The sequence below is a fragment of the Eulemur rufifrons genome, chromosome 6 (genome assembly GCF_041146395.1).
Source record: "Eulemur rufifrons isolate Redbay chromosome 6, OSU_ERuf_1, whole genome shotgun sequence".
In the NCBI taxonomy this organism is placed as follows: domain Eukaryota; kingdom Metazoa; phylum Chordata; class Mammalia; order Primates; family Lemuridae; genus Eulemur; species Eulemur rufifrons.
In genome coordinates, this window is record NC_090988.1 from 94,561,497 (window position 1) to 94,576,903 (window position 15,407).

The window sequence follows — 15,407 nt, forward strand, 5'->3', positions numbered from 1 at the left end:
AGCCCGTATGTTCTTACATAAGACAAACACCTCCAGATTCTTTCTCTGAACTCAGCAGTAGGACTTGTCTCAGACTCGAGGCCACCAGGAAGAAGCCATGTCTACCCTCGATGACGCCCGTGGAGGGAACACTGAAAGAAGCACTTAGGTGCATGACCCAAGGTAAGATTGCTAAAAATCTTGTTCTTACTCCTGTTCCTTTGTTGTTTTATTTTTAGGAGTTTTGAGAGCAAAATGACAACACCCAGAAATTCAGTGAATGGGACTTTCCCAGCAGAGCCTATGAAAGGCCCTGTTGCTGTGCAGCCTGTTCCAAAAGTGACCCTCAGGAGGATGTCTGCACCAATCGGCCCCACACAAACCTTCTTCATGAGGGAATCTAAGGCATTTGGGGTAAGTCAGGTGCCCTCCCTCCCACATCCCAGGGATTCTCTGACTTACGGAAGCTGATGCTATAGGCCACGTACAGAATTCAATTCAACGTGAAGGGAGGGCATCCAACCTGATGTGTTCTTTATGTCTGACACAGTAGGCCAAATCAGGGGTGTGACAGAGGAGTTATCACCTGGATCAGCTCAGGGTGATCTCATTCACCTTTTGGCTTTGGGGCATATATGGTTAGCAGTCTCCCATTCCAGTCCATTGCCTGAGTCCCAGGCATACCTGCTCTTTGGAAATGCCCCCAGTGGGGGGGGAAATTGATCTGAATAAGAAAAAGACAAACTCCTGGCACCTCCACTGCTTCCTTTAGGCATTTTGCATGGCTCCAAGTCAGAGGCCAGGGCTTCCAGTCTTGCCTCTGCCTTCCAACAATGCAGTTCATCCTCCAGTGCCCCTCTTCTCTCCCCAGGCTGTCCAGATCATGAATGGGCTCTTCCACATTGCCCTGGGGGGCCTCCTGATGATCCCCACCGGGGAATATGCACCCATCTGTGTGACTGTGTGGTACCCTCTCTGGGGAGGCATTATGGTGAGTAAAAAAGGTAGCAACCGTTTGGGGAATGGTAAAGACAAAAAAGACAAAAATGTTAAAAAGCTCCACAGGGGTATGCCAGATTATAGAGAGTGAAATATATGGGTAGGAAATAGGTCACTGAGTTAAAATAATTCAGTAGGAAGAGAGGTTGACTAAATTGAGCATGGTTAAGAGTCAGTGGCCATGCCTCATGTGAATTCAGAGAAAGATGTACTTCATGGATCTACACAGGGATTGTTTAAAGCGAGACCTCTCCACAGTCAGTTTTAGTGGGGTGGAGTCACTGGATATTTGGACTGTATGGCATGATGTTTTGGAATGCAAGAGGGAGCAGGAACATCCCACTTTCGCCCATCTGCTCCTTCTACCATACAACTCTGTTTAGTTACTACGGCTGTTTCATGTACAAGTTTTCTAAACTTGTAACGCTGTCTGGGTGTGGCATGGGGCAGTGATGTTTATTTTCCCCATGATACTTTTCATAGTTGCCCCTATAAAGATGAATCCAGGATTGAAATTTTCAGAACAAGGAGAGAAGAGTTAGAACAAGAGTTTCCTCCATTCTGCCGCTTAAACATTAGAAAAGGAGGAAGAGAAATAATTGTCACTTTCTGTAGCAGCCAACACGTGTCTATGACATTAAGGTCAAGTATTCTACATCGATTCACTCTTTGTTGGCATCAAAGCCATCTAAATCCTTGTGAATCCCAAAGAGCATTTCCACAAATTAAAAGTAAAAATAAAGAAAAACTAGAAATAAAACCTTTAAATTCACACTGAGTATTAACTATCAAGGAAATAGGAGTTCTGTTTCTTTGGTCTTATTATATTCCTAGTCGTAGCGCCCCAGATGGTTGAGTAAAAGGCATGGATTGAATGTATTTGAGCCTCAAAAAGGAGAAACATGACTGCTAAAAAATTAATGAACCTGATAAAAATGGGTAGATAGTTTAGTGAAAGTGGCTGGAATGGTAGATGGCTTCTTTCTGACCAGCTCTCAATGTTAAGCAATGACCCCCCTCTCCCCCCCTTCTCCTACCTCATTCACACCCTCTCTACCCATTGCTTCTCTTTTTACAGTATATTATCTCTGGATCACTCCTGGCAGCCGCAGAGAAAAACTCTAGGAAGAGTTTGGCAAGTAACCATATGTTCTTCTTTCTCACACATCAGAGAAATAACCTATTTTCTCAGTTGAAAACTCCTAGGGACCCTTAAAGAGCCTTGGAATCACAGACTCTCAACCCTAAAAAGACAAACAGTCCTCTACAATGCTGTTGTGATTTTATTCATGAAAAACTTGGAAGTGGCATCTACCTGAAGTATGTCCATAGAAACAGAACTAAAGGCAGATCTATGAAGACTGTACTTGCAGTCTTGCGAATGTTAAATGCTGTGTGAAAGTAACAGACGTTTTTGAAAGCCGGGTCATTTCTCCCAGACCACCTTTAGGAAAATTATCTGATCAATGTTGTGATTGATTCAAATTCTAGCTAAGCTGATTTTTAGCTGTAACCTTGAACATGTCATTTTACCTCTATGTACCTTTGAGTTTTCACCTATAAAATGGAGGTAAATGGTCCTTGCTACCATATGAAAGTAGCATGAGGATGAAAAGGAGTAACGTGTGCAGCAGTGTTTCAGAGGCTATAAGGAGCTAGAGTGAGTGGTCTTGCTCACATAACTCCCAGGGACTCATCTATACCCAGTAAGAGGCTGTGCTGCAGAGCTGGCAATTCTATGTAGGTGAAAATGAGCTTCCAGCAAGTTCCCTCCCATGAAAATCCTCCCCCAACACTTTCTTTTAGTTACTATGCCGAGTCACTTTCAAAGTCAGTGAGGGACTGAGTGGATTGAGATGGTTCCTCCTAAAATTGGTCTGACAAATTCAGTTTGGGGGGAAAAAAACTATTTATGAAAATCAACTTATTCTATTCTCCAAATATAGCCAGACCTACTGACTTGCCATCTTAAGGTCAGATAGCCAGGGATGAAATACGTGTGTCATAAAATAATCATCAATAATCCCATATCATTATGGCACTTGTCACATATATTTTCCTGCTCCAACTTTGTATCATTCCTGTAAGGCAGAATATTCACACCGACATTTTCTTACCTATGCTATCCAGAGACATGAGTCCTAAATGTATTTTCAAAGATGGTTGACTTTGGCTGATTGCAACCTGTGTCAACAGGGAGAAAATATTGTTATCATTGCTGTTGCTTTTTATTTCCATTTGATGGTTCAGACCTAGTGGGTTCTATCTGCAACTTCCTAACCTCTACTCACAGTACCACCCCACTTCAGTCTCATGGAAGAATCTCCTTTTCTCTCTCCAGTCTGTCTTCTTATGAAGACAGATAATCTGGATACGATTTTTCTTCACTTATGCAACAAATATTTATCGAATGCCTGCTAGGATGGTGGCAGTAGCAGTGAAGAAAGTGCAAGGATACAAGATATAAGATCAATCCTAGAATTATGGCTTGATAAAATTAATTGATGGTGATGGCATAAACTGAGATGGGGAGGACTGAGAAAGGAACAGGAGAGAGAGGTGATTTTATTTTATAGTGACCACGAGGTTAAAAACAACTGAGAGAAGAACTTTAGTATGATTTAGGTGTAGTATCTTTGTGAGTCAGGGGAATGGCATCTGGAATTCCTTCCTAACTTACATTGCCCATGAAAATAAAGTCTAATTAGGAAATCTTTATCTCCATTTCAGGCCAAAGGGAAAATGATAATGAACTCATTGAGCCTCTTTGCTGCCATTTCTGGAATGATTCTTTCGATCATGGACATACTTAATATTAAAATCTCCCATTTTTTAAAAATGGAGAGTCAGAATTTTATTAAAGCTTCCATGCCATATATTAACATATACAACTGTGAACCAGCCGGGTCCTCTGAGAAAAATTCTCCATCTACGCAATACTGTTACACCATACAATCTGTGTTTTTGGTAAGTGTGAAACTGGATTTCTTTCCAGGTAAGAAGGACGGCATTTTTATTATAAACATCAACTCTGGATCCAGACTTTCTGAGTTTGCTACTTATTGCCTATGTAGCTTTGGGCAAGAACTTTAACCATATTCTGCCTCGATTTCTCCAACTATAAAGTGAGGATGGTAACACTCAAAGGATTGTTTTGGGGAACAAATAAGTTAATGTCTGCAAAGTACTTAGAAGAGTGTCTGGTACATAGGAAGTACAATATAAATGTTTTCTTTAATGTTATTATTAATAGCATTAACAGCATTATTATCTATCATTGTTATGAAGATGAACAGGGCAGAAATACCTGAGATGTTTTGAACATCTTTTGCCCAGAGTTTTTAGTGTAGAGTTTGAAGGGGAAAAAATGCATTTCCCAAATGTGGAGAGGTTTCCATGGTGTGATACCACATCACCTAATCTGGATACAGTGTAATTCGTGACTCAGTAGTGATTATTTCCTACATAGAATTGATTCTTCAACTGATTATTCCTACCTTACTTTCTGTCAGCACTATGCATTAATCATCTGTCGTGTGCCAGAAGTTGTATTAAAGGTTAGGGTTATAAAGACATCGTCTTCTAGACTAACAGTTCTCACAGCTAGTCATTGCTTACCTAAAGAATTGATCTTTTAATCATTTAACTTAGCCAACAGTAATTTCCTGAACACCAATCATGCTCTTTATGCCGTGATTGCATTTTCACCTTCATTCTTCCATTGTTTTTCAGGGCACTTTGTCAGTGATGCTGATCTTTGCCTTCCTCCAGGAACTTGTGGTAGCTGGCATCGTTGAGAATGAGTGGAAACGCATGTGCTCCAGGCCCAAAGCTGTAAGTGGTAGCCACTCTGTACATAGCCTTTCTCTGGAAAATTCACATCTACAAAGGATCATTTATGGAGAACGTAACCTCGTAAAACTTTGAAAAACAATGATCTTCATATAAATGGTCTTGGTGTACTTCTAGAAAGAAAGAAAAATACCAATAGTGAAGAAAATGTCTTGAAATGTGACATGAGTCTGTAGTTAGAGGGCACAGTTCTATCATAGAAGTTAGCATCTTCTTACTAATCCTCCCTTCTGCTTGGCTTCAGGCTTCCATCTTGACTTCATGGTTCCATATGCAATGTATAAAAGCAGAATTGTTAAAGGTTGAAAGCTGATTAGTCACTGGCTCTTTGACTTCATTTCTCAGGGTTCCCCTTGCTCACCCCTTTTCACCTTATCCTCTTCCAAAACAATAAATTCAAAGAGGCTCCACAATTGGGAAATAGGAAAATCCCAATGATAGACCTATGGCCAACTGCTCAGACCAGATTGTTATAGAATTTAGAAACCATCCCTAATTCCTTCATTTTGCAGATGAGGAAAATGGGATTAGAAAGAAAATTACTTTCCCAGGATTATATTCACTGAAGGTAAATCAGAGACAGAATCTATGATTGCGGTGTTCCCAATACCACGTGATCATTCCAGGCTCAGTGGCAAATGTCAATTGCCCTTGAGGATTTACTCAGACTTGAATTTCAATAAGCGAGTGTTTGATAACAATTTGAGCACCTGGAAAATCAATCCTGGCATTTGGAGGCATATAGTAAATAAAATAAGTAGCATAAAAACTAGGACATATTTGATAAGTATTTGTAGAGACTGTTGAGAAAGGTGTCAATGGTACAAGTCAAGAAAAGTGTAATTTTGTGTTCTAGAACGTGGTTCTCCTGTCAGCTGAAGAAAAAAAAGAACAGACCATTGAAATAAAAGAAGAAGTAGTTGAGCTAACTGAAATATCTTCCCAACCAAAGAATGAAGAAGACATTGAAATCATTCCAATTCAAGAAGAAGAAGAAACAGAAATAAACTTTCCAGAACCTCCCCAAGATCAGGAATCCTCACCAATAGAAAATGACAGCACTCCTTAAACTATTTCTTCTGTTTCCTTTTTAAGCATTAGTGTTCATAGCTTCTAAGAGACAAATTTACCTTCATTTCTTGAGGTACTGTGCACTTATCCTCCACATTTCTATGCGATCTCAGCACACAGTGGCCACAAATCCTCTCTCACATTCAGAGAAAGTAGCCATTCTAGCAGATTGTGTTGTCATGTTTCTTGTTTGGGGCAACTTTGTTACAATGAAAAAAAAGGTATAATTGCTGCAGAATGTGCTTTCCCACTAACCTTTTCCTTGGGTAGGCTTTTTAGTAGTAGCAGTATTTTTTTTTTTTTTCATTTCTTCCATCAGCAAAAGGGAGACTCTGTACCTGATATATGACTGCCCCAAGCCATCCCTAAACTATCTTTAATTCCTTCCACATCTACATTTTTGGTGAAGTCCCTTTTGCGCTATTGTTTTAAGGGCAATAAATCATAATAACAATGGGATAGCTTCCTTATTGCTCCTCATCTGTCTTTCTATGGGGCTGACAATGTGGCACATTTTTAGATCCTCCACACCCCATTAGAGGAAGTTCTAAATGGTGAATGCTCACCTTTTTTTTTTTTTTGTACAAATAGCCTAGTTTATACATGAACATGTGTCTCTGTCTTAACTTTTCCTAACTCCTGCTCTAGGCTCTTGGTTGCATTGTATACCTACTTTAAGCCTTTAGGCAAAAGAAGAAAGAATGATTGTAGAAAATTCCACAATGAGTACCCAAATCTCAAATAATAATCAACACTTGTGTTTATAGAATGATTTCCAAATGACAAAATATTTTAATCAAATAATTTCATTTGATCTTCCAGGATCAAGAAAGAATCCCTATCCTTATTTACAAGTGATTCAAGAGGTAAAGTAACTTGTCAAAAAGAAAAGATAACTTTTCAATAGTCACAGCTAGTAATTATGAGAGCCTTGTTTCATACCCAAGTCTTACTCAAATTCTGTGATGTATGAAACAACCAAATTGTCTACCCAATGTCTACCCAACAGGTTTTATCAAGAACCTACTCTCTGACCAGAACTAAACAGGTAGTGAGAAAGACAAAAGAGTCAGGATCAGCTTTTACTCCTTGGAGATAAAAAAGACTTAGATGTTCACATTTGGAAAACTATTTACATCATTATTATATAATTAGCTGGTAGATTGTATAATATAGACACTAAGTGTTATAGACATTCTGAGAAAGATCGTGCTTGGAAACATAATTAAAATGCCAAATCTCACATAATAGCCACACTACTTTTCAATTCAGATATACTAGTACCTTACTTAAAAAAAAAGTTCACCTCGTATGGCATCACCATAATCTAGTAACCACATTTGGACATTTGCTACATGTTGAGCGCTGCCAGGTTGTGGTAGGTAAATAGATAATGTAATTTTCACTCCGTATGATATTTCCACTTTTTTTGGGACAACCAATGGAAGATATTCCCTGTAATTAGAAAAAAAAAAAAAAGGAGATAAAACCTTTCTCTGTCTATGTAAAATCCTCAAAATTAGCTCTAAATGAATAAAACTATATTTGTGTCCTTGTCTGCAACAGATGATTCCAGCGTGGTGTTTCCCCATACTTCTTTATTCTTAGAACACCAGACTATGGGAGGCTTCTTTGGACTTAAGTTCATTTCACATAACCCCAACCTGCGTTTGAACTGTGAGATGTAGGTCATCAAATATTCAAGTCAGTATATTCTTACACATACACATTCCCAAGGAAAATTTTTTTGGAATAGGTCACTGATCACACATTCCTCACTCTGAGCACTCCAGACCATGACTGAAATATATGGCAGGTGCTCCTGCCTGGTACTAGAGAGGAGGGGACAGAGCATGACAACAGCAGGTTCAGGGAAAAAAATCAGAAAAGTATCAAAAGATACAAGATCATGTTTCTATTTTAACTTCTCCACTTCTGAAATATGTATGAGGATTCCTCCCCAAACCCACGGTTTCCTTAAGAATTTTGAGTAGTCATTACAACCTCAAATAATTAGTTTTTTTTTTTTTCTTTTTGAGACAGAATCTCATTCTGTTGCCTGGGCTAGAGTGCCATGATGTCAGCCTAGCTCACAGCAACCTGAAACTACTGGGCTCAAGCAATCCTCCTGCCTCAGCCTCCCGAATAGCTGGGACTACAGGCATGTGTCACCATGTCCGTCTAATTTTTTCTATATATTTTTAGTTGTCCAGCTAATTTCTTTCTTTTTTTTTTTTAGTAGAGATGGGGTCTTGCTCTTACTCAGACTGATCTCTAAATCCTGAGCTCAAACGATCTGCCCACCTCAGCCTCTCAGAGTGCTAGGATTACAGGCATGAGCCACTGCACCTGGCCTCAAATAATTAGTTTTTACTGACCTCACTCACTATAATAGAAGACATCTTTAATGTCTACTATTAAAAAAATAATAATAATAAAAAATGCTATGACCTTCTCCCTAATTGTCCCTTTGGCAAGATGGAATCTAATAATAATATTGGCCAATAGCAAACATGCTTTGCCCAGATATACTCTCTGATCTTAACTCAGTTTTTCCTCTCAATTTTTATTTTTGTAAAAATTTTATAACCATTAAGAAACTTTAAAAGATCAATTGTATTCATTGACAAAGAAGTTGACATAGCATCTTTTCATTTTTTTTTTCTTGTTTTCTTATAATCCTTGTTCATAACAGGGTGATCAGCCATCCAGTTTGGCCAAGTTTGAGAGATTTTCTAAGATGTAGGATTCTCAGTGTTAAAACCAAGATTGTCTGAGGTAAACAGGATAGTTCATCACCCTACTTCATAGTAATACATAACTTTACCCAGTCGCAACCACTGCATAATATAATCTGCCTTTTATATATCATAATATAGATTTTTTCTTTGTTGATATACAATTTTCATAAGCATCACTCTTAACTGCAATTTAAGATTTCATGAATCAATAAAATAAATTCACCATTCTTCTATAATTGGATACTTACAGTATTTCCTCTTTTTCTTTTTGCAAATCACTTTTGGAGCTGCAGCAATTGTGAGCAAGACACGTATTTCCTTTTATCGTTATGCAAATGTGGCTTCATATTTCAAGCCCAAAGTCTACCAGCAGGAAGTACTGGTGCCTGTTAAAAACCAGAAAATTTACTTTTACTTTCACTTTGACAATAGAATAGTCAAAGGTCTAACGCACGGAAATGATATCTTCCAATTGATTTAACATGAGTTCATTTATGGAATTTGATTTAAGTTCTTGGTAAAAAATCTAAAACACTGATTGGCTGGGGTGGTATGGTGTTCAAACCTGAAATTTCCCTGGGTTAAGTCTCCAGTCCTTAATGGGGTTTCCTTTGATTCAAAACCTGGTTGTGTGTTCTGAGCTAAAGTGTACCAAGCAATAAATTAATATGGTACAGGTGTATGGTGGCAAAATCAAAGCAAAGGTAGGATTATCCCCTTTCGATCCCAGCCTACTCTGCAGTACAATATGGTGAGCAACAGTGAACAAGTTGTCTCCTCTTAGAGCTTACTATCTGGTTGGACAAAAAGAAATTAGTAAACTATCCATCAGGCACCTTTTATGGGAAAGGCATTCTGTTAAATATAGAGGATATGTCTATAGATAAGAGAAGCCTCGATCTCAAAAATCTTAGTGCCAAATTGAAGGTGATAAAAAATGTAGCAGAGGTTCAAGAAAATTCAGTGGGAAAAGAATAGTCTTTTCAACATTTAGTGGTAGAACAACTGGATAGCCACGTGCAAAAGAACGAAATTGAACCCTTACCTCATACCATAGACAAAAATTAATTCAAAACAGATAAAGTCTTAAATGATGGAGCTAAAACTATAAAACTCTTAGGAGGAAACATAGGTATAAACTTTGTAAGCTTGAATTAGGTAATGGGTTCTTACATATGACAACAGAGGCATAAGCAACCAAGAAAAAATTAGATAAAATGGACATCATCAAGATTTAAAAACTTGTGCTTCAAAAGACACTATAAAGAAAATTCAGAGTCTGTGGCCACAGGGACATGGACTTTCCCCGTGTCTCGATCTCACCAACTTTTTACCAGGTCAATGGGCATTCACAGACTTCCTGATGTTTAGTGGCTGCCTGGTTGTTGACCTATGACCCCCCCCCCATGATGCACTAAGTAATGCCATCGTGACAACTAGATGGCAGATTAGAGGCTTCTCCAGCCTGCCTCATCCACTTAGAAGAGCCAAAATGGTGTGTAGAGATTCACACTGTGAACTTTTATTCGAGAAGGAGCACAGTAATTCAACAGACATTTTAACATGCTGTGTCTTAAATGCTCACAATATCTGGACTTTAATCCATTAGCATTGGAGAATCATTTGAGGTATCTGAGTAGGAGCATAACAAATTCCAATTAATAATTTAGAAAATAAGCAAGATAACAGGTGTAAATGAATAACTAGACCTGAATTGAAGACTATAAAAAAGGAGAGGGTAGATTTTGAAATAGACAGGACTTAATGTACACGAAGGACTTCATTATATAGCGTAACATGTAGTATAAAGAGCATAAAGAGTATAAAAGGAAGGAATCAAATACATCTTTCAGCTTTGAGTTTGGATGATGGGGGAGAGGTTAGGAAGGGGGTCAGACTGGTGATGATGCTAATGGAGAGAGATGGAAAACTGAAAAGGGGGAGCATGGGAATTGGACCATCAACTTAGATCATATCGGTTCTATAGTTTTACATTGTAGATGGGCAATTCATTATAAAATAATTTGCAAATACCTGGACATGTGAGCTTGGAAATAAGATGAGAGGAATTGAAAATGGAATTACATAAATTAGTCACCTAAAGTTGAAAGATTGAGTTATCGGAATGGATGAGAGCTCCTGGGGGAAGAGGAAGAGGACATTCCTTTGTAAGGAATGTTCACATTTAGCTGCCAGAAAAGTGAAACTAGTGAAGATGAAATCGTGGATGTCTAAGAAAGTAGGAGAGGGACTTAAGAGAGTGTCCTATCTTGGAAGCTACGGAAGGACAAGTGTCTTGAAGGGCAAGAAAGTAACAGAGCACTGTTGTTTAAAAATCCTACAGAATGAGAATTGAGTAGAAGCCACGGGATTCAGAAATTAGGAGGCCATCAGCAGTATTAGGGGAGAGAATTTTAGGAAAGTATTAAAGAGAAAAGAGAGACTGTAATTCACTGAAAAATGAATGTGACATGAAAACATTCAAATTGTGAGAGCATACGCTGGGTTGAGAAGTTTCCTTATAAAGGAAAGGAAAGGTATAACCCAGCGATTTGCATAGGAATTGAAGCAAGTGATTACCTCAGAATGGTGGGTAGTCTAAAGCCCACAGGCACAGATAGGCACAAAGCTACACTTATTTAGCAAATTCAACAAATATTTATTGAGCACCTAGCATGTGGTTGGTACTATTCTACATGCCAAGGATATAGGAGTAAACAACACAGACAAAAATTCCTGCCTTTATGGAGTATACAGAATTTGGACGCCTTAATCTGCATCTCCACTAAGTGGTCAAGTGGATGGTGGAGTTTAGACACTTCTGCTCACTTAGAACTAAGGTTCAGTCTCATTGCTTCCAATAATTCATTGACAACTGTGTGTGGCTTGTAAAACGTTCTTGATCTTCAAACCAATATTTGCTCAGCTTTCATAGAAACAACCACAGCAGCCAATATAGTAGAAATAAATCTGTGGGCTGCAACGACAAGAGCAGTATCACTCCACGGACCAGGTGAGATGAAGGAAAAAAGAAGTCCCTTGCTCTAAAGTGTCAGTAAGCTCCCATTGTATAAATAACTCTGGCACCATTTTTCCTCAGCTTCTTCAGTAAGAGAGCTGCCCAAAGATCTATCCATAACTTTCTGTACTTTTATCTTTACAGGAAATGAAACTTGTGAAAGTTACGCTTTTGGGTTTCGCAGGAAACAGCTGCAGTGAATCTGAGTTGATGACAGGAACAATGTGCATCACGAGATGGTAGAAAACTTTATTAATATTTACTAAATGAGACAGACACAATTTTTCCTTTTACATAAGCTTGAATTAGGTGCTTATCAAAATAATATGCTGAGCTCTATCTAGAATGTATAATTTACAGACCTTTTGTTTGCCAATGTGGGACCGCATGGAATTCCTTTAAACACTTTTTCTTTTCTGAGTTCTCTTGAAATTTTTCTAATTGGGAAAGGTCTGAGAAAAACAAACTCAAAAAAGCTATTATTGAATAAGAAGAAAAGGAGAAGACTTCAGCTGAATTGAGTTTTGTGCATGCATTTTATTAATAGCATTCTAAGCTAGGACACGTGACATATTTTAAACCACTAGTTTTCAACTGCAGCTGTACAATGGAATTACCTGGGGGAACTTTTTTTTTTTTTAAGGCAAGCATGAAAATGAGGTTTATTGAGGAGAGAAAGATAGGATTATAGAGCAAGAGCAAGATGTGGGTTTACAGAGCGTGCTACAGAGGCCACAGGTGACAACTGGACCCACTGTTGCAGCAAGGGGAGAGCAAGAGGAAGGGCCAAAAAAAAGCACCTGGGGAAACTTTTAAAAATTCTGATGCCTGAATTCTAGTCCAGAGATTCTAATAATTACATCTGGCCTCAGCTTAGGCACAAGGTTTTTTAAAAAACTCCTACATGATTCTAACATGCATCAGTTTGATAACCACTATTCTAAATTCCTTTTATGGAGTCCAAGACATACCAAAACTCAAAATCCAAACAGTGTGGAGTGAAGTTATGTCCTCTTTCTTTTCTTTCTTTCTTTTTCTCTCCCTTCCTTCCTTTTTTTTTTTTTTTTTTTCTTTATTTTGCCTTGGTGGTGTTTTTTTTTTTTCTTTTTTGGAGGCGGAAACCCCTTTAAAGAAGATGGATAATATAATTTCTGAAGAAATGAAATAAAGAGAATCTTACTGAGGAGGTAATTTAACAGAGAGTAGAGTTGGTGACAGAAAAGATGCAATGAGTTAAATAGGGTGTGGTTAGAATCTCATCAAAGAAAGAGAAATTGGAGGTAATATTTAACAACATTCTATGGCATTGTCCAGGAGGAAGATGCTGAATGTGGGGACTATCCTTGCTGAGCCAAACTACTCTCCATAATAGGTGAAATAAGAGTTGCTCTTTTTGTAATCATATATGAATATCCAAAAAGCAGACAATGCTTGTGGCTATGTGCAAAACAGTTCAGGCAATTAATCACCGGTGTCTACAGTTAGACCAGCAGGCCAGGAAGGACAAAAAGCAAGGAGACAGAAATATCAAGAAAGAGCAATGCTCTGCTATAACTAAGACTCCTCCTTGCAGGGCACCTCAATTTAGAGCTATGCCCATATTTCAGAAGACCAAAACAAGAGGAAATTTATTTAAATTAATACAAGAAATATATTGGCTTAAAATAAGGAGAAGAAAAACTAATTTCTGTTAAATATACACCCTGGGACAGTCCTTAGGATAAAAGCATTATATCCAGTAAATTATTTATTTCTCACCTCAACCTAACTGAGGGTATAGGATTCCATATTACAGATAAAGAAATCGAGTTTAAAGAAGCGTCACTTCCCAAGCTCATGCGTAGCTAGTAAGATGGGAACTAGAATCCAAACTTCAGCCTAACTACAAAATCTTCATTCTTTCTCCTACTGTCTTTCTTAAGACTAAAAAGAAAGACCTGTCTTCCATATAAATATATACCACATCAATTCTTGACTTTTTTCCACATTGTAACATCTTTGAGATCTTACAGTATCAAGATCACATGATAGAATTTTTCTTTCTTGGTGTTATATAAAATAATGATGCATCTTACCAACAATGATGTGATAGATTCAGTGAAATACTTAGATACATGACTGGCTCTTAATGGAAATTCTGGCAGAGATATTTAAAGAATAAATATTCAAATAGTAGGTTTGGATATTCACTCTTGGATGGGAAGCAGGGCCTGGAATAGAGAATCTCTAAGAGGCTGCTTCTTTGTTTAGCTCTATGTTCTTCACACTTAGATGGTGGCACTTCATTCTGAAATGTTATATCTTCCAACACTTGACAAAAATAATATTTTACAGAAGCTCTTTTGCTTTGCTTATTTGGAAAAAAGTCCATTTTATGATGGCACCCACAAAAAGAACCTTCCATTAATAATGCAAAAGCTAAGGTGTGTTTGGAGCTATCATATAAAATCAGAGAAGGATCAGGGAGGAGAAACTTGGCCCCCCACACTCATCTCTTTCACTTCTTATTCCAGGGAGAAGTAACTCATGAGGGGAAAGAGGGTGTGAGCAGGATGTCCACCTGGTGATGGAGATCAGGACTGGCCAGTTCTGTGCTCCCCAAATCCCCTCACCTCTGTTCCCTACATAAGGATAGGGTGGGGCTCTATTTCTTCCACTCTCAACCCCAAGGGACAATATGAAAGGCCAGAGTTCTCACACTTTCCGATGGGCGGGGCCCAGACCTGGGGAAGAGTCAGGAAGCCAGTCTGAAGAGGCCACTAATAGCCCATAGTGTTCACCAGAATTAAATTTTCAGTCTGCTGCTTTTAAACCAAAGATTGCTTCTTAGCCCCAGAGAGCCCACCGACCCTCCCATCTCAGAGGGTGTCTTGTTCAAAGGCAGGTTCAAGGATAATCTCTTCTGTAAAGCCTTTCCCCAGCGGCCACTTTAAATTCTTATCGTATGGACTGATTGGATTTCACCATAGCTGCGTATCTCACCGGGTCTGGCTCTCTCATTAGGATGCATGCTACCTGAAAGTAAAACCGTTTTTACTCACCTTGGCATCACCCCCAGCCCCTGTTCAAACAATTATCTTTGAATAACTATGTTAGACTTTGTTCTTTAAGAATCTAGTGAAATCATCTCCAACACAATTTCCATCAGCAACATTAACTCCTTAAAGCCCTGAAATTAAAAAAAAAAAAAAAAGCAAATATGTGCTTTATCTTCTAGACAATTTTACTTTCCTTCGAGTGATAAGTATGTGAGGTGATGGATCTGAAAATTACCTCAATTTAATCATTCCACAAGGTATATATATGTGTGTGTGTATATATATATCAAAACATCTTGTTATACACCATAAATATATACAATTTTTCATTTGTCAATTAAAATAATTAATTTACTGATTAAATATTCCAGAGATCAGTTCCAAGCACTTCAGTTTTTATTCTCTTGGCTCAAATTTTTTGAGAAGGGGGAGGTAATTCAGATCACAATTTGTAGTTAATCGCCTCATCTATGTCTTCTTAATGCCCTGTCCCCAAAAGCCAGCAGGTGGGCCCCCTTTGCATACTCCATCCAACAGCTGACACTCCTCCAACCAGCAGCTGCCACCCAGTCTCCCCATGACGACTCTGTCACTTCCCCTCTAGGATTCTTCACCTGCCTTTATTCCCCACATCCACTTTGACCCAAGTCTTGACAGTTCTTTCCTCCTGTCTCGTAAGAAAATAATGAAAGTTTTTGAGTCCCCCCT

General features: G+C 38.4%; 1 protein-coding gene across 1 annotated transcript; it reads left to right on the forward strand.

Annotated features, from left to right (window-relative positions):
* The first annotated feature begins 234 nt into the window (after positions 1 to 234).
* MS4A1 (membrane spanning 4-domains A1) lies at positions 235 to 5,899 on the forward strand. Its single transcript, XM_069470078.1, has 6 exons — positions 235 to 393; positions 851 to 970; positions 2,057 to 2,113; positions 3,709 to 3,945; positions 4,711 to 4,812; positions 5,687 to 5,899. The coding sequence occupies exons 1-6, from the start codon at positions 235 to 237 to the stop codon at positions 5,897 to 5,899; spliced, it is 888 nt and encodes a 295-aa protein (XP_069326179.1).
* The last annotated feature ends 9,508 nt before the right edge of the window (positions 5,900 to 15,407 follow it).

Excerpts from the sequence above, each read along its gene's own strand:
- MS4A1 (XM_069470078.1), top strand. The coding sequence starts at position 235 with ATGACAACACCCAGAAATTCAGTGAATGGGACTTTCCCAGCAGAGCCT. Across the intron at positions 394-850 it reads GGGAATCTAAGGCATTTGGG|GCTGTCCAGATCATGAATGG; the intron begins GTAAGTCAGGTG and ends TTCTCTCCCCAG. Across the intron at positions 2,114-3,708 it reads AAAACTCTAGGAAGAGTTTG|GCCAAAGGGAAAATGATAAT; the intron begins GCAAGTAACCAT and ends TCTCCATTTCAG.